At 36.8% G+C, this 27,048-nt stretch overlaps 1 protein-coding gene across 2 annotated transcripts in view; it reads right to left on the bottom strand.

Annotated features, from left to right (window-relative positions):
* LOC109099594 (protein kinase C epsilon type-like) overlaps positions 1–27,048 on the bottom strand; it is a 48,828-nt gene that overhangs the window by 12,286 nt on the left and 9,494 nt on the right. Inside the window, exons 1-11 of one of the 2 annotated variants that reach the window (XM_019113103.2) lie at positions 24,714–25,730; positions 24,520–24,583; positions 12,686–12,851; positions 12,126–12,160; positions 11,891–11,979; positions 11,156–11,285; positions 10,931–11,073; positions 10,621–10,720; positions 9,899–10,104; positions 9,635–9,808; positions 3,640–3,794 (exon numbers count right to left, since the gene is read on the bottom strand). In XM_019113103.2, the coding sequence (XP_018968648.1) occupies positions 3,640–3,794; positions 9,635–9,808; positions 9,899–10,104; positions 10,621–10,720; positions 10,931–11,073; positions 11,156–11,285; positions 11,891–11,979; positions 12,126–12,160; positions 12,686–12,807 (1,154 nt within the window). In that variant the 5' untranslated portion in view covers positions 12,808–12,851; positions 24,520–24,583; positions 24,714–25,730. Of the gene's footprint in view, positions 1–3,639; positions 3,795–9,634; positions 9,809–9,898; positions 10,105–10,620; positions 10,721–10,930; positions 11,074–11,155; positions 11,286–11,890; positions 11,980–12,125; positions 12,161–12,685; positions 12,852–24,519; positions 24,584–24,713; positions 25,731–27,048 lie in introns of those variants that run through there. The other variant, XM_042767681.1, reaches the window with a different exon arrangement.

Genomic DNA, 27,048 nt, shown 5'->3' with positions numbered 1-27,048 from the left:
TACTACGTTGTCACGTCAATGGTTAAAATGGTTTTTAAGAGAAGTCTCTTATACTAACCAAAGCTGCATTTATTTGATCAATAACTGATTTCCATTTTAATATATTTTAAAATGTGATTTATTCCTATAATGGCATAGCTGAATTTTCATCAGCAGATTTCCTTCAGAAATAATTCTAAAATGCTGATATAAGACATTTCTTACAATATTAATGTTGAAAACAACTTTAATTTATTTTTATTTTTTTTGTGGAAACTGTGATATATATTTTTTTAGGATCCTTTGAGTGTATATAATCAATATACTCTATAAGCTTGAGCTCTGTCTCTCTAAAGCCCCTTTCACAATGAGATTCTGGATAATACACGAGTAATGTGTCCCGGCAATTGTTCCTGGATCGTTAGATTTTGGTTCATTCACACTGCCAGTGATTTCCCGGAATCTGTGTGTGCGTTCACACACAAACCATAAAGGTCCCATAATGACACGTGACATCAGGATGTGACGTGTAATGTTCGAGTCGAAAACGCTAGGCACATTAACTTTCACTTAAGCTGGCGAACGATCTCAGCTTCAGAGGGGATAGTGAGGAACTACCTGATCTCAGCTTCATTACAGTTTGCGCATATTTTTCCATCACGAACGTTGATCTGCCTTCAAATCACACGCTAAAAGAGTCGCACGATAACGTGCGGCATCACTACGACATACCTTTATGGCATTGGTTCTGGCTTTTGTTCACACAGAGCTCATTCCGGGACTGAACCCGGCAATGCTACTAGGTCCCCAACCCGGAATCAATCCCGTTACACATCAAAATTCACAAAAAACACCATCATACAACATTCACTGACCAACTTGCAATGTAAACAAACAGTAAGAAACGGGATAGAAAACAATTTGTATAACAGGATCTTGACACTCTTCAAGCAATCTAATACACATCACACACACAAATCTGATATTCTAGAAGTGTACATTCAGTACTTCTACAAATCCGAAGTGTAATATTTGTTTTTCGGATTTCCAATCGAACCATACTCCTCACGCAGAAAAATAGGAGCTAGAGATAAAAGGTGGAGAGGGTTTGGTATTGCTGGGGGCTAAACAGGCCTCTCATTCTTCAGAAAGGTGCTGTAATCCACTAATACATCCTACCTCCACTTATATTCCTCAACGATTCCCTGAGGCCAGATCTATCATGCAAAACCACCTGTACATTGACAATGACACTTACAAGACCTAATAAATTACAAACCAAAAATAAGGAAACATTTGATCTTTAAATCATGCACTGAACTATTAATATAATTCAGTGAGGAATTTAACATTGGTAACCTGCAACCATTAATCAGATTAATCTTTGAAAGACTATTATTAACAAAATACAAACCCTGCAGAAGGAGACAGGCAGTGACAGCTCACTTGCTTTAATGAACTAAAAAAAAACTTTATTGTACTAGAACAAATCAATATAAGCATCAAGACACTGAAATGCCTTACACACTACTTTCATTCCAGAACTAAATGTACTGGGATGATTTTGCACGAACTGTATCCCAGTACCATCTTAAGGGTTGGATTCGTACCGACAGTGTGTACTAGGACATGATGTAAGCCGGTCGAGAACGATGAACGATTTGTGCGCGGCTTTCAACAACGTTAACAACAGGAGGATGGAGGACGCTGTGATCAGATCTGTGGGTTTTTTTTTTGTGTCTTGCGGGTTTCTTAATAATGGACATGGAATGTCGATGTATATATAAAGCGATTGAAAGAACGGAAAGGAGGACAAAAAATCTCCAAAGACAACTGGCAGTGCTACATTTGCTACAAGTGCCTGTACTTCAGCGTCCGTATATTTATCACTGTTTATCATACTTGCGAAATAAGTTCACACAATGTTTAAAGGGATGTTACACAGTGTTCTACATCATGGTGGGTGAGGGGGTTTCGAACGCGTCTGGCCAATCAATGTCTACTTACGTCACGGGTAGTACCAGGTGTGCTGGTTAGACCCTGCTCCAGAGTAGAAGCTAATTTGGTTCTTGAAAAAGGCAGTTCAGTACTAAAATCGCCCAAAGTGGGTAGTTCCACAATTAGTTCTGGTATTATGAAAAGGTTCCTGCTGTGCGAAAGGCCCTAATGACAGTTGTCTCAATTTGGGGACCTCTTGTTTCTTTGCAGGTCTCAGCAGGAATGAGTAGGATTATGACAGTACTACAATATCTACCCAAGCTCTGGATAAGGAATATTGCTTTTTGTGCTTTTCTTGGGGCATGTGACCCATTGCAGCCTCTGTATTCACCTTTCAGCATGTCTTTTTTGCTTGTAAGTCTGATTGTGTGATAAACAGATGTAAAGACAGCGAGATACAAGTTTGTACCTGGGAAAGAATCAATCTGTTTAGCCATGTTCACACAGTCAGTTTGGGACTGACAACCATATTTATCCACAGGTGTGACTGTGATGAATGCATTCGACTCGCTTTCATAAGTGAGTGTTAACACACCATACTGATCCTTCTAAACTGCATTTTACTACTGTATGAATGTAACGTGTGCATGTGTGTCAATAATTTCATCTTATTGGCCTTTGTGCAAAAAAACACAAAAACAAAAAACCTCTGAACTGTATCAGGAGCTCAGAGCTGCAGTCAATACACAGAGTACACAGTCTCTTCAGCTGTGCCTGGGGAGCAGGAAACCTGCTCTGGCCTGAATAAGGACTTTAGTTCAGTGAGAGAGGTAAGCTGATACTAAATGCTACACTAACAATGGCGTGATCTTTTGCTACCTCTCACAGATCAAATAGGATTAGCATCTGTCTCAGCGCTGGAACAAAAACAAGCATTTGAAGTCTTTGAGTGCCAGTTAGCATGATGCCTGGGTAGAATTGGCATCAATTGTGGGAGCTGAAGTCACAATGCAGTCTCATGGCATGACTAGTGCATGGATTTAGAGTTAAAGTGTACAGTTTCTACAATGATAGTGTCACCAGAAATTGTAACATGAAATCAAACTTTCTCAATTTTGTCAGTGTTGTGTACAATACCACCATGAATATAAAAGTGCATTAAGAATGTAAAAACGGTCAAATGCAATTGCAAATTGACTTTCAGGGTGAAGTGTGCTTTTTGTTTGTTTCTTTAAAATAGTTGTTCATATCCTGGCTTAATATGCAGAGACAGCTATATATAGGTAATAATAATAATAATAAATGTTTATTTTTGCATTAAAAATTTAAAATTGTCCATTGTGATTTTATGTTGACTTTTAGGGTGAAGTGTGTTTTATTTATTTTTGGTTAAAACAGGCATTCATATCCTAGCTTAATATGCAGAGAAAGCTATATGTAGGCAATGATAATAATACATTTTAATAAATGTTTATTTATGTATGTACTGTATTTATTTAATATATGTATTTATTTTAAATCAAATGCCAGTGGTATGAAATTACCCCTTTTCACAATCCAATTAATTTACGTTTGATACAATTAAGTCAAACGCTACATTTTCCCACTGAAAATCCATCTCATTAAAAAAAAAATCACTTATCATTCAAAAAAATTGACACATTATGTAAGTAAAATAGGCTGTGACAGCATTTCCTGTTGATTTGTACTGTGTATGTATACCTGTAGATGACACCATGTTGATGCAGGAACATAAGTGCAGATGTGACCTCAGCTGCGTAGAAACGGGAACGAGCTTCATCAAACTTTCGTGAGCGTTGGATCTGAAACATCAGGTCTCCTCCATTCACATACTCCATAACAAAGAACAACCGATCCTAGAGAGACAGAAGGAGAATAAAATAAATAAATAAATAAATCCAGAGATGATTTTCATAGAATGGACTCCACACCCAGTAATAGTGCAAGGTATCTACAGAATTTACTTTTTAAGACCATTTAAGACTTTTTAAGACCAGACATGCACAAATAAAATTAATACCATATGTGCGGGGTAGGGCAATATGCCAGCATATTAAACTGTAAAATGACTGTAACAAGCATAATTTACATTACAGATACAGGTTTTCACAAATAGGTTTTATAAAATGATAAACTACACATTTCAGCCTTTAAACCATTTATAAGAAAATGGATCAAAGTATCAATAATTATAATAACTTAAACATTTATTATCAATCAATTATTGTATTAATTAACACTGATTTTCAATTTGGTCTGGACAAAAACACCAGACAGGCTTATTGAAAATGCAAATTAATTCTCTGCCAGCGGGAGGCGCTTTTGGAATGGCAAATTTAAGACCTCTTGTCCCCAAATTTAAGACCTCTTGAAATCATAATTAAGACTTTCTTGTACCATTTAAGACTTTTTATGGCCTTAAATTTGACACAACTAAATGTAAGACTTTTTAAGGACCCACGGAAACCCTGTAACGTGATTTAAAATCATCTATAGTTACTGTCAGTCCAGTTGTAGTCTCACTTTACATCTGTCTAGATAACAGTTAAGTGCAGCACATGCCAACACACAATCATTAGGGCTAGCAAATTTTCTTACTTTACTACCTTTCTGATTACACTTTCTGACTCACAGTAGGAAACATTTCTTGTAACATAACTCTAATAAGGAAATAAGAAAGGAAAAATTGGGATGTTTGTGTTCCTATTCTATAAATTAGGAAAAGGGCATATTGATATAAAAACTGTATACACATTTTGTCATTCTGCATTGTTATCTTCATCTACATTGTTTATGATCAGGAAGTGGAGATACATCTTTTAAAGAGGCCTTACGATAAAACAGTCCCCAATTCAGAGAAAAGCAATTCTAGGAAAGCTACACAAAATTGTGAAGTGGTGGTTGGTATTTAATGCAACATACATAATGAAGTGCTCCTAGAATTATCACACTGACATACTCCCCATTCCCTGACTGACACAAATTGTTTTAAGCCATGACTTCTAATGAACAAAGTTTTCTTGTGTAAGTGTACAAAAGCCTACTTCTGTGAGTTTTGTTCTTCATTCAGAGAGAAGGAATTTAAACAGGATGCTTAAACAGTTTGTGTAAATGTGCCAAGAAATCTGAAGCAGGCCCACCCAATCCAATATGAACAAACATTTCCTGCCCCTAATTAGAAATGAACAAATAGTTTCTTCCGTTTGGGTTGGACCACAAGACAGCAGGCTCTGATTGGAAGATAGCGGACACAGCACAGCCCCATTTGGGTTAAACTGTCTCTGCTTTTGTTAGTTTATACAAGACAACAATACAAGACAACTTATCTTTGTGTCATAAATTCAGAAAAGTACAGTGTATCATTACATCTGAAACTGTAGTGTGTGTGTGTTATGCAGGGCAGTTTTCTGTCATGCTGTAACAGACGGGTGGTGTAAGGAAACGTCTGTTTAGTCTCATCCATGCTTATATAATATGTCATGAAAGACATTTTCAATGGCTTATTTTCTAAAGACTGCAGGTGCAGGACGCTTCTGACAAACCGGTGCTGAAAACACAAAACAGACATACAGCACACAAACATGATAAGACCTGTAATCTAAATTAGCGAAAGCCTATAGATGTAGACATACACAACTTAACAACTTCACTAAATCTATTCTCCAGTACTACTGTACTTACTGTGGCAATAGTGTTTAGTTAAGTAAGCAGATAAGTAATGCTTAATGCTAAAACGTTATTACACTACCATTATATTCAGCAAGGATGCATTAAATAAATCAAAAGTGACAGTAAATACCTTTAATATTTTCAAAAAAAAAAATCTATTTCCAATAAATACTGTTCTTATTAATCAAAGAATCCTGAAAAAAATATATATTATGGTTTCCACGAAAATATTCAGCAGCACAACTGTTTACAATGTGGATAATATTAAGAAATGATTCTTGAACACTTACAGTAAAGGATCATGTGACACTGAAAATTTGAGTAATGGCTGCTAAAAATTCAGCTTTGCCATCACAGGAATAAATTACGTTTTAAAATGTATTAAAATAGAAAACATATCTTAATATGTAATAATATTTCAGTTTTTGCTTTTTGCTTTTATTTTTAATCACAGAATGAACTTACTAAAATTGGCAAGACTAACTCAGAATGCACCTAATTTTACTATTAAGCGATAAGCTTCAATTAAAAAAAATAATCTATGAAAAAATGAAATATTTCTGAATCATCTTTCTTCTGTGCATTCAGAGAAAAGTTTGCTGGCCCTTTGCTGTCTCTCAGGGATACGGCAAGACAGCTATAGGGAAACCTAGACCTTCAAAACAAAGCAGCATGCTGCAGCTTTCTATGACTCTGAATTAGGTGCACATTATGAAAGAAGAGATGTTGTCATGCTCAGAAGAAATTTAAGCTTAGGTTGCACTACTTCACTTGGCTGCACTACAGAGCTTTCAGAGTTTTGAGAGTGCATTCAACTCATCAGTCTACTGATGGGGGAAGAGAGAGAGAAATCCAACTTTTCCTTCCTTTGGAGAGAGGACAAGTGAGTGTTCCACATAAACTACACAAAGGCAGAGGGCACTCAACACAAGAGACAACCACCAAAAACTTCAGATATAAAACATTGACATAAATCAAGAAATTTGACCAAAAGAGATCAATCTGAATGTGCATGTCTTCTGATATTTTACTCTAATAAAGACAACTTGGACATTAAAGAAAGAACGAGTACAAGAGATCTCAAAGGAACTGAATGTAATGCAATCTAAATCTTGGATCTTCATTCATCTCAGTAACTGAAGCACATGAGGGCTTCTGGGTTGCTACAGTGCTAGAAATAGTGAGCAGTGAGCTGTAATAATGAGCTCATCTGTGACTGTCCTCAGCTGGGAGTGAAGCACTCACTCATGTCACACTAGCACACTGTCCAAAACCATGCCAAACCACAAGCCAAGACAGAACAATTTTCTCTGTTCACTCAATTAATTCTTCTTACTTGTCTATAGCTGCACATTCCCTCTGAGTGTTGGGAAGTTACGCAAAATGATTTATCAAAATGGACCTAATAATATCAGAATACTCAGATGCGTTTAGAGCTGCTTTACAGCAGAATCTGAACTGTCTCACTAGTTGATTTTCATAACTGATTCTGCTATTCCAGTTTATCTCTGTAAAGCCGATTTGACACTATTTCTATCATATAAAGCGCTACAGAAATAAAGGTGACTTGACTTAACTTGATTTCACTCACATAATGTTATATATGTCATCATTCATATTTGTTAATAACCAGTAGTTTTGAATTCTTTTTTACTTTTTATTAAAATTTAAGTACATTTTTTAATATAATATAATATGATAATATAAGTCATTATATGACCAGTAGGCAAAAATTCTTTATTTCATTTTTATTTTATTTATTATTGAAATTTAAGATATGGTTTTCATATAATATATTGCTCACTAATATATAAAACACATCACAATACAATAGTAATTTTTCACATTTGTTAATAATCGTAGACTATAATTTTTTTTTTTTTTACTGAAAGTTAATGATGAACTATTATGCGCCTTTCTACAATATGCAATATAAGTCTCAGGTGTCCCTAGAATGTGTCTCTGAAGTTTCAGCTCAAAATACCCCCCTGATAATTTATTATACAGTGAATTGCTCTTGCATGAGCTAACTCTCCGCCCCTCCTTCTTTCTATCTCTCTCTTTTTCCCAAGCAATCATTCAGACTTTACATGTTCCATAATCCTCCTCATGTTCCTTCTACATGGCCCCTTCTTCTGGCAATTTTCTATCTGCAGGAGCATGTCTGTCCGCAGTCCCAACAGGCCTCATCAGAAACAGTTGTGTAATGTTATTTACATTTCTGCAGCATAATTACAGTTGATAAGAATATGGCTGTGATCCCAAAGCTGATTAAAACTAGAGGCAGCAGTTCAAAAAGAGTACACAACTCCTCTTTTCCCCAAAATTGCATCTTCCTTCTTTCTGCCCCTTTCCCGCACTACTACTGCCTCCAACCTTTCTTTTTTGCATCTCTTGTATTGTTGCCTCCATCAGTGTGCGTCCTGTGTTCTCAGATGTGGGCGAATGAGAATGAGAGGGGAGATAAGAGAGGGGGCGGTAGTTGAAGAGTGAAAAAGAGAAATGAGGACACTAGATATCACTGTGAGTGTAACTGGGGCATGGGAGGGGAAGCTGAACAAGAGACGGAAAAAAGTGAAAATGCAAAATAGAGAAGGACGGGGAAAAAAGATAGAAGATGAGAGTCATAAAAGCATGGGTGAAAAGGATGTCAGTCTTTAATGAGCACAATTCATTGACAAAAGTGCCACTTCAATTTGCCTTCCCTATTTGTAAATACAGTTGTGTGCAGAAGGCAAAGAAGTAAACTTACTGGACATATTTCAGCGATGTTTGATTCACACGCTGTTGTCATTTTTTTAAAAAGAAAATAAAAACAGGCATCTTCTATGATCCTAAACCACTTGAAACTGCTAGGTTTAAAAAAAGGTTATGAAAAGGTTTCATAACCTCATCTGACCCTCTCGCTTTTTATACAGTTTCAAACAACTCAACAGACTGTCACCTCAAACCACATTGTGATACATGATCTAAACACACATTAGCCATCAGAAAGAGGCCACACTGCCACCTACTGGACAACTTCTGTTATTAGCAGTGAAATCCTGATAAGGTCATGATGTGTGGGTTGACATTGAGATTTTTACAAACTTAACTTTAACTTCAACCTTACTGTTCAAAGGTTTTGGGTCAATATTTTTTTTTAAAGAACTGAATGCTTTCATTCACCAAGGATGCATTCAATTTACAAACATTTACAAAATATTTCTATTTTTAATAAATGTTCTTTTGAACTTTCTATTTATCAAAGAATCCTGACAAAAAATTATTCTAGTTTACACATAATATTAAGCAGCAAAAACTGTTTTCAGCACTGATAATAGTAAGAAATGTTTCTTAAGCACAGAATCAGCATTTCCAGAATCAATAATTTCCGAAGACTGAATTAATGGCTCCTGAAAATTTACCATCACAGGGAAAGTTATTTTAAATTCTAATCATATTTTGAAGTATCGTTTTTATTGTATTTTTGATCAAATAAATGCAGCCTTGGTGAGTATAAGAGATTTCATTCAAAAACATTAAAAAAATATTATGGAGTCCAAACGTTTGAATGGTAGTGAATTTAGAAATTAACAGTAGCCTTGCCTCATAAATGTATTTATTGTTAGTTCATGATACCTATTGCATTACTACAACTTTATTGTAGACTTATTGATATTTTTAAAGGAATAGTTCACACAAAAATTTAATTTTGGCATAATTTACTCGGTCTGTTCCTCACATACATCTATTATATGGCTTCAGAAGACTTGGAATGAGGTATACAAGTTGTATGGATTATGAATAATTGCATTAAGCAATTGCATGAAGTTCGATTTTGGAGCTTGACTGTAAATCCATCCACTTTTATGGCATGGACAACGGAAGAGTGGACAAGCTGTCTAAAATCAAAAAAATTTTCACATTGTAGAAAGAAAGTAATACTGGGTTTGGAACGACATGAAAGTGACATGAGAATGACGGCAGATCTGTAGAACAAAGAAAAGACTCTAAGTGCGGATTAGCAAGAAATCAAGTCTTTTACCTTTGTCTGGAAGCAGCAGAATAGCTGGGTTAGATAGGGATGTTTTCTAGCCAGGGCTAGAATGCGTTTCTCTGTCAAAGTGCAGTCCACATCATCATCTTGAAGGATGACATCTTTCTTCAAAACCTTCACAGCGTAAACTTCATCTGTGCCTTTCAGCTCTGCCAGCATCACCTACAGCATGGAAAGGGCAAGGTGAAGATGTTGATTCTTTTGTTTTCATATACTAAAACTGAAAAGTACTGATTTGTGAAAAACACTCACCTTGCCAAAGCTGCCTTTGCCCAGCACTTTGATGAATGAGAAGTCTGTGAGACTCATCCTCTTCGTCTGGACAGTCTTCACATCTCCATTCTCCCGGCCCTCGGTCACTGTGCTCTGAACGCCACTGCTTGTGGAAGAGGAGGAAGACTTGTGCTCCTGACCAAATGAAAGGGCCTTACGGATACTCTCCAGTTCTGCAAGCTCCGCTACCGATCGACAGACATAATCATTAGACTTAAAGGCATAATTCTTTCAAAAATGATCATTCTGGCATTATTTACTCGCACTAAACCTGTATGAGTTCTTTCCTTTCATAAAACACAAAAGGAGAAATTTTCAATGATGATACTGGATAAAATTTAAACATGGTCCATGTGGTTTCTCACACAAAATGAAATTTTAAGTTTTTTATTGTGCTTTTAAATCACTTTTGAATCCTGGAAGCTCCAGTCTCCATTCACTGTAATAGGAAAATGGGAATGGGAAACTGCAATTGAAAAGAGAATCCAGCACATTCCAAAAAACCTCTCCTTATGAACTATCCACTTAATAAAAAAAATAAACTACAGAACACCAAAAGAACTACACAAAACACAGAAACACAGGTCAGAAAACTAATCTATGGATGAACTATCTCTTTAAGTGTGCACATAAATTATGAATATGTATCAGTGAAAGACTAAGACTGCTAAGATTGAGAGAGAGAGTGTGTAATTCTGTACCCTGGTCGCAAGGCGAAGTTGGAGCTGATTTGCATCGGTCAGACTCCTCTAATGAGGGGGCTTCTGTTATAGGTTGCTGAGGGTCCTGCCCTGGAGTCAACTGAAGAGAGAACATTTTTAATATCAATACTAATGCTTTTAATATTTTAATGTCTTTTTCGCCTAATCCTTTGTCGTCACTGGCCTCATTTTACTGCATCATTATTTAAAGTGATCATGCTTTTATTTAATAATGTGCCCCAAAACCAGTCATAATTTAGTTTGGTCCAATCTGGCCTCCCCACATTCCCTGATATTTAAGACTACGCACCTTTTTCCTGCGCTGAGTACTGTTGGAGATCTTATCTGGTGTCACCCCGAGATCAGAGAGCACTTTAGCAATTTTTCTAGCATCGACACCACAGCTAGGAGCTACATTACTTTCACAACGCCGATGGACATTCATTTTACAGGCTGAAAAGGGGCAGGAAGACAGAAATAAATACATGGCAATAAAAACAGATTCTTGACCAAAATGATTCTACTCAACACTTACCTTTGCACTGCAGGCCTTGTCGCATCAGTCCCCAAAGTAAGGAGCCGCAGTGGTCGCAGAAGGTGGGGACTTTGTAATTATGAATGCTGAACATGTGTGGAATGTTTACACTGAAGCGCTGGGAGCCAACCTGCAAAAAAAAAAAAAAAAAAAACATTCATGCCACAATACCCACCATTCAACTGATCACTCTGCTGAGGAAATACTGCAGAGGTTTCAGTAGTTTTAGGCAAATGGGCTCAGTGTTGTTAACTAAAACTATTAAAAATCTGCTTTCATTATTAGATGATTAAATTATTTGTTTATTGGTTGATTTTAATAAAGCTGAAATAAAAATAAATATCAGATGGAAAAAAAATTGCTGAAAAATTGCAGGAATATTAGAAATTTATAGAAAGAGGGTTCCTTTAATGGATGTCATCAGCTACTTTTGTCTTCAGCAGCCGTTTGTTTGTGTACGTGTAGGAAAAATTCTGCGAAACGTTTCAGGTAGTGCACACCTCTGTTTGAGGACCTGAGGACAAGGTCCTTCTGGACCTTGATCGTGGTAGTACCCTTGCTGTCTATGGGAGGGTCAAAGAGCTCTCGGAAGGCATCAAAAACTTTTTGGCAAAGGTATTAGGTCAAAAAATATCATAATGTGCAGTAAACATACTTCAGAAACTAATACATGTATTCAAGCTCAAACGTAGCTCCATTAGTCTCCATTAGAGAGAGCAAGGATGTAGAACTGACCTCTTCAGGAGTGTCTTCCTGTTTCTTCAAGCCAGCACATTTTGTTATAATGAGCTCATGGCATCTCTTATGGACCACGCAGGTACACACTGAAGGATTTGGGGAACAGGCAAAAAATTAACTTTGCATGGTAATTAAAAACAGAGATATATAAAGATAAAGATTGGGTAATCAAACCAGGAAAGATTATAATTAATTTTATTATCATTGTACATAAGAATAAAGTCTTACTCACCCTGACACTGATACCCCTGTTTCCCCAGCACACCCCTGCAGAACCACAGTGAAATATATGTGTTAGGCAACTATGGCATAAAGCAATATTGTGCAGTTCTGTTTCTGACCAACAGAGGGGGCACTGTGTTACAACACAGATGTATCTAGAGCTGATTGTGTCAGTGGCAACAAGCAGCATTGTGTGAAGCCACACAGATACACTATTCACCAGGTATGCTAATAGTTAAACCTAACAGTTATTACTCTACAGGGAGGAAATGTTTGCAGAGATAAAAATAAACAACTGTCTAATCTATGAATGCATCCCTTTAGGCACTCAGCACTAGCACAAATAACAGTGGCTCTAATTTGCTTTCAATATTAATATTCAATACAAAAATTATTTTGTTGGAATCAACAGGAGTGACAGTGATAAGCATCATTGCCAAGCATGCATTGTCTTCAAAAATTACATAAACAAAACCTTAAATATTTGAAAGTGATCTTATAATGAAGGTATAGAAGTAGCTGTTGTGAATTGGATAAAGGGCGACAGGTGAGGGGCTCTGAGAGTCCTACCAGATGAAATCTCTGCAGTGGGAGCAGTAGGTGGGCTGTCTCAGGTAAGTGGCCATGAATTTGTGACCATTGACCTGATGGACGCGCCTCCGGACCGCTCCCTGCCGTTTCCGTGGACGCATTCGCTCACGGAACACTCTCTCCTCATTTTCATTGGATGATGCAGCTGCAGAGTAAAATGACATTATTATATTGAATGTGTATATATATTAAATAAAATATTTATTTATGTATTTATGTATGTGTGTTTTTGTGTGTTAGTTAATTATTTAAATTCATTTAATGTATTTTTTTATATCAGAATATTAGTCAGTTTGAATGCCTATAGGAAAAAAAAGCCTATAATTCCATTTGAATTTTTTTTTAAATAATACTTTTTTCAGCAAAAACATTAAAATCATATCAATAAGTGATGTTCTTTTGAACTTTCTTTAAATCAAAGAATCTTGAAAAATGTCTAACAAAAAAATGTATCATAGTTTCCACAAAAATATGAATCAGCAGCACAACTGTTTTAACCATTGATAAGAAATGTTCCTTGAACACCAAATAAGCATATCAGAATGAATTCTGAAGGATTACACTGAAGACTGGAGTAGTGATGCTGAAAATTCAGCTTTGGAATCACAGGAATAAATTACATTTTAAAATGAATTTAAATAGAAAACAGTTATTTTAAATGGTAATAATATTTCACAATATTGCTCTTTTTTTATACATTGAAAAAAAATCTTACCGACCCCAATCTTTTGAACAGCAGTGTACATTTTGCATTAATTGAATTTTATTTAAACATTGTCTCCACCAATGGTGAGTCTGGGGTGAGGCTACCTGTTAATTAAACCAACAGTAGATGTGGCTTGAAAACCTGTTTGAAAACAATAGTTTTTTACACTTCTCTTCTTTCATAGTAGTAACTAAAGATAAAAGCCAACATAAACACTTTCTAAAGTGAACACACATCCACGCACTCTTTTACAGTAGAACATCTGTCAGTCACCAAACACAAAACACCAAAAAGCTGGTCCATCCTCAAGAAACCGCATTATCTAAAATCAACCCAGCCATCAGAGAAAGTGAACAAACACATCACTGATTCTCAAGCAACTCTTCCCCTCACTTTCCCCCTTTGAGGGCTGCAGTAATTGAGTATATGTGTGTTGATCATGAGAGAAACTGGCGGCCGAGGACCACCTGACCAACCATGTGACCCACTGCTATCCTCTATACATTCCAGCTGTCAGGTGATGCCCTTGGGGGGGTTACAGCATTCCTTCATCACACAAACAACTGTGAAATTACATTCACATCACTATGTGTGTTGTGGCAGTGCCCATAATGTACCCTGTGTCTATCAATGAGAGAGAGCAGATTCCTTGGAGGAGAGGAGAGTCTAACAACTTTCTCCCTCTTGTTTTGTTCCGATAAACTTGCCATCCAACTCCTCCCACACTTCTTGTCTTTCAGTACAGCAGCGTATGTGTGGGCAGCATTATTTTAATACAGTCTGCAAGGGGAGCTGCTGCAGAGGTGTGATTACAGCTACAAATCCCCATAGGGTGGCACGAAGCCCCCACAGAGTGACTAGGCTTGGTACAATTACCATTGCGGGGTTCCTGGGGACATTCGGTGAGCGTGTGTGTGAACATGTATACCTGTGTTCTGTCTCATGCCAGGGTGCTCATGGGGCAAGTTGTGTGTGTGTGTGTATTGTCTGATATTAGAGTGTCCTGTCTTCTGGAGCGGGCAGCTGCTCAGGAGAACAGCGTGGCAGATAAAAGGGCCATTAGTGGGATAGATGTGCTTACATAATACATTATCCATCTGCTCAAAAAGCAGGGCTTAACCAGAACACACCTATACCTCCCAGCACAACACAGCTCACCTTAGAGTACCACACACAAACACAGTCAGGGGATTCCAGGGGAGTTCATACTGTCTCTATTCATTTTATAGATCAAATCAGAGCAGCCGCCATATTTAATTTGACATGAACATGAGGCAGGGAGGAAATTAATAGCTTTGTTTTAAAATCTAGTGTGCTGGCTAACTTGACAGCATTTTAAGGCATCATAGGCCTAACATAAAGGCAGTTATGCAGCAAAATTATGCTTTCTAAGATGGATTTTGAACAAAGTGAGGTAAGGCAGCATTGCAAACCTAGATAGACAGCAACAAGCGCAGTTGAAAAAGTTCAGCCAAAACAATAGACAAAGTGAGACTATTTTAAAATATTTTCTTATTTTATAGTTGAAATTTTAAACCAAAAATGAACTATTTCTTAATAGATTAGTAAAAATTAGTAAATATGCTGTCCACTCTGATTAAGCTCTATATTGAGATTCCTGGATCTAGTCTGTGTTTCGTTTTTTTATTGAACCAGGCACAAACACACACATTGTTATCTGTATAGTGGCTGGCAGATAAGGATAGTTTCAATGGCTGAGACTGATATCTAGAGATAAGGTGCAGGTGGCTAATACAATACTAACACACTATTCATTGCTAACAGTCCATACATATATGGAAATCATGCTGAAATAAAAACAAATTATGAAATAAATATTAGATCAGACTTAAACTTTAAGACTTAAACAAAAATAAGAAGTGCTTAAAATGAAACAAGTTTAAGGTGAACTACTAAAATTACCAAAACTAAAGCGTAAATAAACATCAGTTGAAGTTAAGTAACTAATAAAAATGAGGAAAGCACAAAAATGACTAAAACTAAGATTAAAATTAAAACTGCAAATATAAAATGAAAGATAATTCAAATAGTAATTATAAAATAATTTGAATAATAATGATAATTATGTGCATACTATTTAGAAAACGCTAACAAAGACTGCAATAATTGCTGAAAGTAAAGAAATATTAAGAAAGAAAGAATGAATGAAAGAAAGAAAGAGAAAGAAAGATCATAAACATGTAAAAGGGAAACGAGGTGTGACGGAGGAGTACAATACACATACTCACACCTTTACAATCATTATCTATCTCATTCATGTCTGATGACATGCAGCAGGTGAGAATGCATGAACACGTTCCCTAGTGACTGTGTCCATGGTGATCAGGGACGACTGCTCATGCGCTTCACCAAACCATGGTCACTCCCTTCCATCCGCACCATACTCATCCTTCTACGCCTCTCTCTGTTGCTCTTTTTGTTTGTGTATATTTCGGCCACTATTCTCCTGATTGGGTTATGGAAGGCTGAGCTGATGAGAGTTTGAGCCAAGCAAGTGGCTGTATTCACCCACGGTCAGACAGCCAAGAGGAGCTCGGAGCAGCCTCCACCCACGCCAATGCCACTTCAGCCCCAGACACGCCACCCACAAGCACTCTCCAATCCAGCCAGAGCACAGCATGGGACCAATTAAAATGGCATCAATCAGAAAAAGAGAGGGATATAGAGAGAGATTGCAAATCTGCTTAGAATTTAGTTGGTTCCATAGCTTCAGATTGATCAGTGTGTTGCAGATGAGCCACACAACCTTCGACTTCATTATGCCCCTTTAATTGACGGCACGAAAGTGCCCTTTTAGTGGGATACGAGGTGCCCTCGGACCACGATTTATACCGAGAGGGAAACCCTTCACCCGGACCGCGATAAGGACTTGGCCATTCATAATTTTTTACAAATTGACTGTTGTTGAATCTAATTTACATTAAATGGCGAACCACATTTACTTCCTTTCAAACAGTAATTAATCAACACAAACTGCAAAAGCAAAAGCTATAATCTGTTATAAAATCATCTGGATGCAGTCAGATTAAGTGAAGAGAAAGCACTGTTTGTGCTTGTGCATGTATCCTGCATCAAAGTGCAAGTAGTTCACTCCAGTGCTTTACATTGCTTCATAAAAGCATATATTGTAAATGATTGTGTTCATAAATAGTTTGTGTATTTTTTATTATTTCTGCTGAGTTCAGTAAAAATCAGCACTGCAACTGTACTTGTAGCAACTCTCCTACTGCGTGAATACAGTAGGCTGTTAACATGAGTGGCAAAATGAATACACGTAGAAATACTTAGAATTTAAGACGTGTAATTTTCATAATCATTGAATTAAATAAGCAGTATAATATACACTAATATTCAAAAGGATGAGGTCATGCATTAAAAATTCAGCTTTAAGCTTTACAGTTTAAAGTATATTCAAACAGAAAACAGATTTTAAAGTGTAATAATAAATTGTATAGAAAGAAAGACAGAAAAAGTTTTCAGTCATGTAGAAAATTCAGTCATGTAGTTGAGTTACAAAAATGCTGTCAAGCAGTCATGTCTCTGGCAAGCTTGGCAGGTGACACGAGTCGTATTATGGCGCAACACTAGCGTAGTGATCTGAGATGTTATCCAACTAGCCATCTGTCACATGACTCTCTCTCTCGCTTTCTAAATTACAAAATGAGTGCAGATTATTCTTTTGAGGGTCCTTGATCGCTGGAAGGGAAATATGTTAAGATGACCAGTAATCTTTAAAGGGGTCCTAGATTATGATTTCACTTTTTTTTTTTTTTTTTTACTTTAGTTGGTGTGTAATGTTGCTGTTTGAGCATAAACCACATCTGCAAAGTTACAACGCTCAAACTTCATGCATGCAAACAGACCTTTTATTTTACAGATTTCACTTTTTAAGGCCTATAACACATGGCTGGTAGGGACTACAAAGAGCTTCTTCCTGGGTTGGTGATATCACAAGCCCTAAAATTTACATAAACCCTGCCCCCGGGAACACGCAACAAAGGGGGTGTGGCCATGTTGGGCTGCTTTAGAGAAGAGGAAGAGTAGTTGTCGTAGAGTGTCCCTGCTATAAATTAAACAATTACTATTCATTTTTAATTACTAAATTAAAAAATGTGCTACAACGCAATCATGCTGTACTAAAGCTTTAATAAGGATAAAATTGTATATCAAAAGCTAACATAAACAGCAGTAGCATTTACAAATAACAGCGTATCTACAAAATATGAGACAATTACAAACAAAAACATACCATTATAAAATGTCCTGTAAGAGCTGTGCTTGCATAGATTCTGCGTGATCCTCTTCACTAATATTCTCTGGGTCTGATTCGGGTTCAAATTGATAAGGCAATATTGACGCCACTGTTTACAATACACCAGAGGACATGCAACTACCTGTAATGTTAATGGGGCATGACATTTCCGGACAACGTGCACTAGGTGGGTTAGTGAATCACAACACACTGTGGCAGGTAACCAATCTGAGCTCATTGTGTATTTCTGAGGGAGGGGCTTCATAGAACCAGGAAGTCAACAGAGCACTTTTATGAGAAGAGAAACAGATGTGTAGAATAAAGGTAAATATGTGAAAAATAATGCAGTTTTTTAAAAACAAAGCATGAACACATGTTACAGTGCACCCCATAAACACAATCAAGCCTTCGAAAATAGCTGATTTACAACCCCTTTAAGAGCTCCAATGCCAATAATGAAACTACAGATATTATCAAACATAATACTTCACAAACAATTGCATATACTTAAGAATCAGTGTGTTTTTATAAATGCCACGCAAACCAAACAGGATTTAAATGACACACATCTGTGCAAGGCTAAGGCTAACTAATCAGAATACTCTTCACAACAGCAACGTCACTATTCAGATTTTGACCTTGTCCACTCTTTCACCCTTTTCTCCATCTATGTCTTTCTCTCCTGCTTTCAGACCTCTCACCCACTCTATCCATCTATAAGTGTGAGCACACAGGCTCGTTTCCATGGCAACCCCTGCAATCTAAACCATCTCAGTGCCTGGGCCGCCCCGCTGAACAAACACAGGCAACAACCGCAGAAGATCCCCTGCTCAACATACAGATAGACAGATTTGGATTTCAGGAAAGAGGGAGACGTAGGGATGCTGACAAGAGAAAGAGAAAACCTGGAAGAAAATGGAATATAGAGAACGTTTAGCGCACTGTGGCCTCAAATAAAGAAACTCATTAAGGAAAAGAGAGAGAGAGAAAAATATAAATCTAAAAATAGCCACCTCTCCTAGGAGCCCTGCATACATCTGCATGATAAGCAGCAAAGAGCTGACACTCACTGAGCGGTGAACACATGAACCCTGGGAGAAAGTTCAAGTGTAGGATGAACAGGAAGTGGATGAGGACAGCCAATCAGGAAGAAGATGGACAGAAACGGGGTTAAAGGGGTTTGTTAGGGACAGCTGAAGCAATATTTGGTCTTTGCTATGAATGTGTATTATTGAAGTGTGTGTGTTTAGTAAGTGTATTCCTGATATGCATTTTGAGAGTGTCCAGCTTTGAGGTAAAAGAAAAAAAACACACCTTTTAAATACACAATATATGGCAGCATATCAGTAATTAAATATTTTTTATATATTTATCGGTATCATTTATCATATTGGATATATTGATCAATACTGGATATTTATTTGTGTCATTTCACCGATTTTTTTATTTAGACATTTAGATCAGAGTACAATTTTTATGTATTTGAAAAGAGTCTCTTATGCTCACAAAAGATGCATTTATTTGATTATAAAATACAGTAAAAAGAGTAATATTGTGAAATGTTATCACAATTTAAAATAACTGTTTTCTCTTTTAATATATTTTTTAAAATGTAATTTATTCCAAAAAGCTTGCAGCAGCCCTCAGTGTCCAGATCCTTCAGAAATCATTTGAATATGCTGATTTGGTGCTCAAGAAATATTACTTTTATTCATCAATTCAAAAACAGTTATGCTGTTTAATATTTTTTGTGAAAACTGTTTAATTTTTTCAGGATTATTTGTTTAATAGAAGGGTAAAAATACTGCATTTATTTGAAACGAAAATCTTCTGTATCACCATAAATGTCTTTACTGACACTTTTGGTCAATTAATGCTACTTTGCTGAATAAACATATTAATTTCTGTAAAATAAAACTTACTGACCTCAACTTTTGAACAGTATATATATATATATATATATATATTATGTCAATATACATATATATATTATGTCAATATACATAAATTGTAACTAAACCATCACATGCTGCCATTGTTTTGAGTGTGTATGTGTGTCTGTCTGTTAATCCATGGCTCAGTCCCACCTGCTATTTTGAGACTGTAAATCCTGAATCCTAAGTTACATGCTGCACCTGACAATCAACGTTTTCACTCAGTAGGCACACACACACACACACACACACACACACACACTTGATACTTATTCCTTTTTCAACCCGTGTTGGTTATCCGTTAATATGGTTAAATGTATTGAATGGTGGAATGAATCAGAAGCCTGAGGAAGGAGAAATACATTTGGCTGATGAGAGGATCACTATAAATAGAGAAGGGTAAAGATAGAAGCACAGCATCTGTCACCTCTCATCAGAAAGGAGAGTTGATATCGGCAAAAGGGACAAACTTACTCAAAGCAGGTGGGAGCCAGGATACTTTATTGCTCGCATTTTCTTTTCAATATCATAAGATTTATGTGTATATAAACACACTCAGGCAGCAGAACAGACAGAAATATATTTCATTAAACTGAATAAAACATCGGTGACCAGTGCAGCTCGGGTGAGAAGCCTCTGATATCATCAGTCTTTAAACAGCAATGAAAATTTGTGCTCTGAATTGGGTTTAACTCACCAAAGAGCCTAGTGAGACATTGGGTCAGGAAGGTAGGAACGTGGGTAATTTTTACAGAAAGCAAGGATGCCGCAGTGCCTGAGCTATTCTGGTCTGCCTAGCTTGAAGTGCCACTGAAAATAGCTCAACTGCCCTTCATATCTAAAGAGATTCTCTAGCCTGTGTGTGTAAGACTCATTGATTGGATCTGTTTGTGGAAACAAGATAACAATCTTCCACCTCTACGTACCAAAAACTCCCCTCACCTGCTATTGGTGATATGGTTGCCATGGCAGCAAAGATCAAAGGTCATGACTTGGGATGGGAATTGTAAGAAAATGGAACAATTTGTGTTAAGGCCCATTCGTACCAAGTACTATCCACACCACAACTATAATGACACAGAACACAGGACACGGGAACATTATCGCTTGAAGAGTTTATTTTCCAGCTGATGAATGATAATAATATTGACAGCCAGTCAGAACCAGACAATCCATCCTGCTTTAAAAAGCTTGAGCATTTAAAGTGCCTATAATAAACATAACGTTATAATGCGTTGGTGTGGACACTAATTAGTTGTCGTTCTTGGTGTAAATTAGCTTTTTAATCTGATTCCTCTTAACAAATCCTGTTCCTTATCATTCCGTTACATTAATAGGTATTTGTGATTCAATACAAATAATAAAAAACACGCTTGAGAATCAAACGTCACTGGACAAGCTGTTTCTTTTTGATACAGTAAAAGAACCTGCTCTAAAGAGTCATTTGCTTGAGAGTAAAATTTCACTAGTCAAGATGTTGGCTCATATGAGTCATTAGCTTAGTGATCGTATTTCACTGGCTGAGATGACTGTTTTTGGTTCACTAAAGGTATCAGTTCACAAGAGTCATCTGCGGGAAAGTAAAACTTCATTGGTCGAGCTGTTTGTTTGTTTATAATAGTGTTGTAGTAGACCAAAGACCAAACCAGCACTTCTAAAATTAATTTGAAAGATCCACATTTACTGCCTGAAAAATATCTAATATTTAATTAACAAATACAATTAAAATAATAAGACACTATATAGAGCTGTTAGAGTCATTAGCTTGGCATATGGATTTCACTAGTCATACATTTTATCAGTCTCCTCCACTAATATACTGCACTGACTTGATCTGTTTTTTGTTGTTGTTGTTGTTGGGATTCTCATGCCCATAGCAAATCACCCCACCCAGGCAGGTCAGAACAAGCACAGTGCTTTGGATCAATATGAAAGATCAACCAGAGATCAATAGGTGTGTGTACATACAATCATGCAGAACAAGGCTTTGCTCAGGCCACTGAATATAAACTGGAGGGATGCTGTGCTCTCATTTATGCTCAGAGCAAAGTCGCACATTAGCACTAACCGATTGTTTGCACGGAGACGCTAGAATTAAGTGATCTCCAGCCAAGCACATCCTCAGTTTACTGACACCTCTGAAAAGAGGCCTGTGATTAACGCAACATCCAGACAACACAACTATTATTTAGACACAGAGCATGTATGTGTGTTTTATTGTCTGTTGCGACTGTATGTCGATGTGCCTTTGTGTGGGTGCAGTGTAGTTGTTTGTTGCCCCTTACATTTGTGCGTAAACGTACACATTTACAGGCCTACTGTATTATCACAGCTCATTGATGAATTAGCCTAGTGTGTCAAAACACCAATAATTTTTAAAATTAAAAGGAGACATGGTTTAATAGGGTTAGTAAAACCTAAAATAATGTTGGGTCATCATTTACTGTCAATCCCAAAAAAAAAAAAAATTCAAGAAATTTACATACTATTGTTTATAGTAAACAATTAAGTAAAGCTCCAGAAATGACAAAAAAAAAAAGGATTCGTTACCATAGTCCATATGACTCATTTGCTTTGTTTAAAGTTTTAAAATTAAGTCGTGATAACAAGAAAACTTTCATTATGTCGAGATCACAAGAAAATTATGTCATGATAATGAGAAAATAACTAACATTATGTCGAGATCACGAGAAAAATTATGTTGTGATAACAAGAAAACAACTTGCGTTATGTCAAGATCATGTGAAAATTAAGTTGTGATCAACTTTCGTTATGTCGAGATCACAAGAAAATAACTTGTTATGCTGAGATCATCAGATAATTAAGCTGTTATCACGACAAAACAAGAAAGAAAAAAAATAATAATCCATGACCTCTTAGGACTTCTATAGTTTCACAGCGATGCCATAAAAAAAATCATTGTGGGTTCTATAAAGAACCTTTTAGTGAACAGTTCCTCAAATAACTATTTTTCTTTGTGTTAAGAAATAATTAGAATAATCTTTTAATAGTCTGAAGATCCTTTTTTCCACTATAAGGAACCTTCTGTACAATGGAAAGGGTCCACTGTGAATCATAGATGAACCATTAAAAAACCTTTTTTTTTAAAAGTATATAAATGGGAAAAAATATTTCAATGTGGTGACAGTAGGCCTGACTTTAAAGTTAGAAATTTCTGATACAGGCATTGCAGTGTTCAGTATGGTGGCTGAACGAATGGACGTCTATCTTACAGCTTGGTTTCAAATTCTATCAAAGTCTATCGGTCAAATTTTATTCCTGACTACAATTAGAAGCCCAGAGGCATTATGAATATGACTTAGCTTAAAGGGACAAAATCCTTACTAAATATAAGCATCTCATTCGCTTTTGATGTCATTGACGTCAAACCTTGTGTAACATGCACTGATGTGCTGAGTTGGAATATGCATTTGCAAGAATGAAATCTGATAGCTGCAGCTGCTCAACAGAATATAAAAGTCATATGGTTTCGGGATGGCATGAGTAAATGATGACAGAATAATAATTTTTAGGAGAACTGTCCCTTTAAAACAGAGAGACGTCAGTCTATTGTCTGAATCTTGATTGAATTGATATTCAATGAAGATTATGTGTCATAATCCTCTCCATTAATGCATCCAGACAGTTATAAACTGAGAGGGGAATTCCAGCATTTGCTTCCAGCATTATGCTTTGAGTCTGCATCATTAGTTTACCTCAACTCAAGAAAGGTATCTCCCAGCACCAGCCTCAGGTCTGTGAGTGGGCTCTCAGAACATATGCTCAACACACACCCAGGAAAGAACAGCTTCAGCCCCCGCGCAGACACACACACACACACACACACACACACACACACACACACACACACACACACACACACACATACACATACACATACACATACACATACACATACACATACACACACACACACACACAGAGAGACAGAAGCATTAAAGAGTGGGATTTCCCTAATGGACACTGCTGCTTTCCACACACACACTTCCTCTCACTCACAAGTATCTTGGCACAGGCCTTTCTAATGCACTAATGATGCATCACAATACCAAGAGGATTTCATGAATCTATCAAACACCCACCATCAGGACAGATAACAGTCCTCTGATCATTACTATTCAGTTTTCAGTGATTGCACAGTTTTCATGTTTTAGTGACAGTTTTTTTTTCTATAGATGCAAAATTGTAAGTTTAGTTAATATTTCTTCATATCACATTAATATATAATATTTATATTATATAAGTAATTTTTCAGAGTTTAATCAGATTAAAATGGCAAATTAACAATAACAACTTCACCACCAACATTTGGAACTGGTGAGATTTTTTTATGTTTTTGAGTCTGTTGCTTATAAGGCTGCACTTATTTGATACAGTAAAAACAGTAATATTTTGAAAAAATAATGCAATTTAAAATAGCTGTTTTCTTTTTTATTACATTTTAAAATGTAATTTATTCCTGTGATAGCATAAACAGTTTTCAGTGTCACATGATCCTTAAGAATCCCTAAGAATCTATATATCTTTTTAATATGCTAATTTGGTGCTCAAGAAATTGTATTATTTTCAAGATTTTTTTTTTATTATTATCAGTTTGAAAACAGTTGCTACATTTTTTGTAAAATAAAATATATTTTGAGTAGAAAAGAAAGTTTAAAACTTCTGTAACGTTATAAATGTCTTTACTGTCACTTTTGATAAATTCAATGCATCCTTGCTGAATAAATGCATTATTTCCCTTAAAAAATCTTATTGACTCCAAGCTTTTGAATGTATAAAATTTATAACCGCTGACCTCACACCCACTATATCTGTCTTTGTGATTAACAGTGTCTGTTTCTTGTGTTAACTTGCTGTGGACTGTGCTGTGGAGTCTCACCTTCACTGGAGGATCCCGACAGATCAATGATGACAAACACTTTACCCTCTGGCTCCAAGTCGATCTGTAGAGAGGAAACAGAGAGAAGAAACCAATCAGAGGAGAGCATCTCAGCACAAAAGGGAGACATCGAGAAGCACATTATTCACTGACTTTGTGAAGGCTCTCTCTGTAAACATTTCATTTAACATCACCTTCACTTTTATGAGCTGATGTCAAAGTTCACGATCCCTGTAATAGATTCCCTCTGTGAATCTCCCTCTACAGGGATGGGCCCCATGCACATGCACTCACTAACTTCCTGCTCTCTGCCTCTTTTTGTTGTCTCAAAGGATGGAGGGTGGCAGAGAGTTGGCAGGGAAACTGCTCGGGTTTTATAACTTCTTTTTAAACAATTTCCTGCCAGTGCAGCACATCCCGAGCAACCCACGCAGACCCCACGCGGGCCCGACGCCTAGCCGAGATTCGACACCCACTCGCCATCAGCTCGGCATGGGGGGAGAGGAGATCCACAATGTCAGGAAACCACTGCTTAATCTTATTATGCAGAGAGAGAGAGAGAACACAGGTCCTGCAGTGCATATGTGGAGGTGGATGGAGGTGTCGAAGAGAGAGATATCGAGCTGCATTCATAGAGCATCTCAAAATAGGAGGCCTGTTTTATTTTTCTCTTCACAGCGATCTGGATCATCAGGGACACGGCAGACCCGGTGCCAGATCAGCACTCCCGGTCTTAGCCTCTTCCTGAATATAGGAATTAGGACATGAGGAACGGCACAAGCTCATCTGGCTCTGCAGCAGAAACGATTTCGTTTGCCCAGATTTCAGTTACAGTTTGTGCTGTGGGGGTTGCATTGCATTTTGCCCCGAGTTTAACCTGCTCTCTCAGCTGGAAGAGGGAAAAACAGATTTATTCCGTCCATTCCTGATGAAATCAAGTTTTGCTTCACTTTTGAAACTGCCCTCTTGAACATATCAGACCTGTGGCCGTGTGATGAAATTATAACCAAAAGTCACTTTAAGATGAAAGTCCAGCTGCAGAACTGCTGATGATGTCATCTGAAATGCTAACAGGGTGATGACATGTCTGTTATTCAGTCACGTGGCCCCTCCCCCTCACCTCTCTTCCTGTGATGTCATGAGATTCCATTCAACAGCAGCCTCCTTGAGTGTGTTTGTCTCAGAGGTGCAACGGCCACTAAATTTAGCAGAGGAAGGAAAGGCCACTGCGTGTGTGTGTGTGTGTGTGTGTGTGTGTGTGTGTGTGTGTGTGTGTGTGTGTGTGTGTGTGTGTGTGTGTGTGAACACGCAAGGATGGAGCGGTGTGTTCTAGTGTCCCTGATGACACTCTCCAGGAAACCAGTGTCATGCTTTGCTAAACAATGTTGGCAAGACTGCTTTGCTGGTCGTGCATGTGAGTTTGTGAGCCTGTCCAGCCGTCGCCAACTTGAAAGCTCTTTCCAAAGCTGCTGTCATCATACGAGCTCAAGGACAGCCTGCAGACGGCAGTCTAGTTATAGTCATTAGCACGCACACACACTCTACAATGTAAATTGTCTAGTTGTCTAGCAAAAATGTCTAAACATCCTTTAAATGAGATCAATTTATGTCTTATGCTTATAGGATTTTACTTGTTTCAGAGAGTTTTTCTAAAGTTTTTCTATGTTTAAAAGTACAAACCTTGGTAATTTTGCTAGATTTATGCTGTCAGTGAAATCAATATTTTTGTCTTTTTCCTCCAGTAAAAAAAAAAAAAAACACTGTTTATGTATATATATACATATATACGTATGTATATATATATATATATATATATATATATATATATATATATATATATATATACACATATATACGTATATATATATACATACATACATATATATATATATATATTAACAAGATACATTTAAAAATTTAATTAAAATTAAATATACTGTTGAAAAATTACTGTTTTTTTCCTGTATCTGCAACATTAAAGATGTGTTAATGAGCATCAGCTGAATCCTAAAAAGACAATAATACTTTTGATTTTGTTGTCTTTATTCACATGCACAAACAAATATGGCAAAAGAGGAATTCATTGGAATTTTGGCCCTCCGTTACTAAAAGAAAGAGAGCATGTGGCATGATAATAGTTTATCTTATATGGCTCAATAGATATAGATCTTTGCATAAATGAGATGAATCCCAGATTTGTGGTCTCAGACTTTTACACCACATTGTACATTACTCTAAACCCTTTTGCTAATTGACAGTGGATAAACTGATGTAGTTAATCTGTTTGCTGCATGTGATGAGCTTGACCAGAGACAGCCTGTCAATCAATGCTGATTTGTCCCTTTTGAATAATGTAGAGCAGCACTGCTGCAGAGGGTTAGGTCACATTACTTGCAAAGGGAAAGAGTTTCTTCCTGCATTTTTTTCCCTGTGCCTTTTCTCTCTTCCTCATTTTGTGGCATCTCTGAGGTTTGCTCTCTCTCTCTGTCCATTTTGCTCCCCTCTTTTCATACACAGATCTCATATGTA

This window comes from Cyprinus carpio, chromosome A12 (genome assembly GCF_018340385.1).
Source record: "Cyprinus carpio isolate SPL01 chromosome A12, ASM1834038v1, whole genome shotgun sequence".
In the NCBI taxonomy this organism is placed as follows: domain Eukaryota; kingdom Metazoa; phylum Chordata; class Actinopteri; order Cypriniformes; family Cyprinidae; genus Cyprinus; species Cyprinus carpio.
Note: the sequence above shows the minus strand (reverse complement) of the source record. Positions and strands in the feature narration are given on the sequence as shown.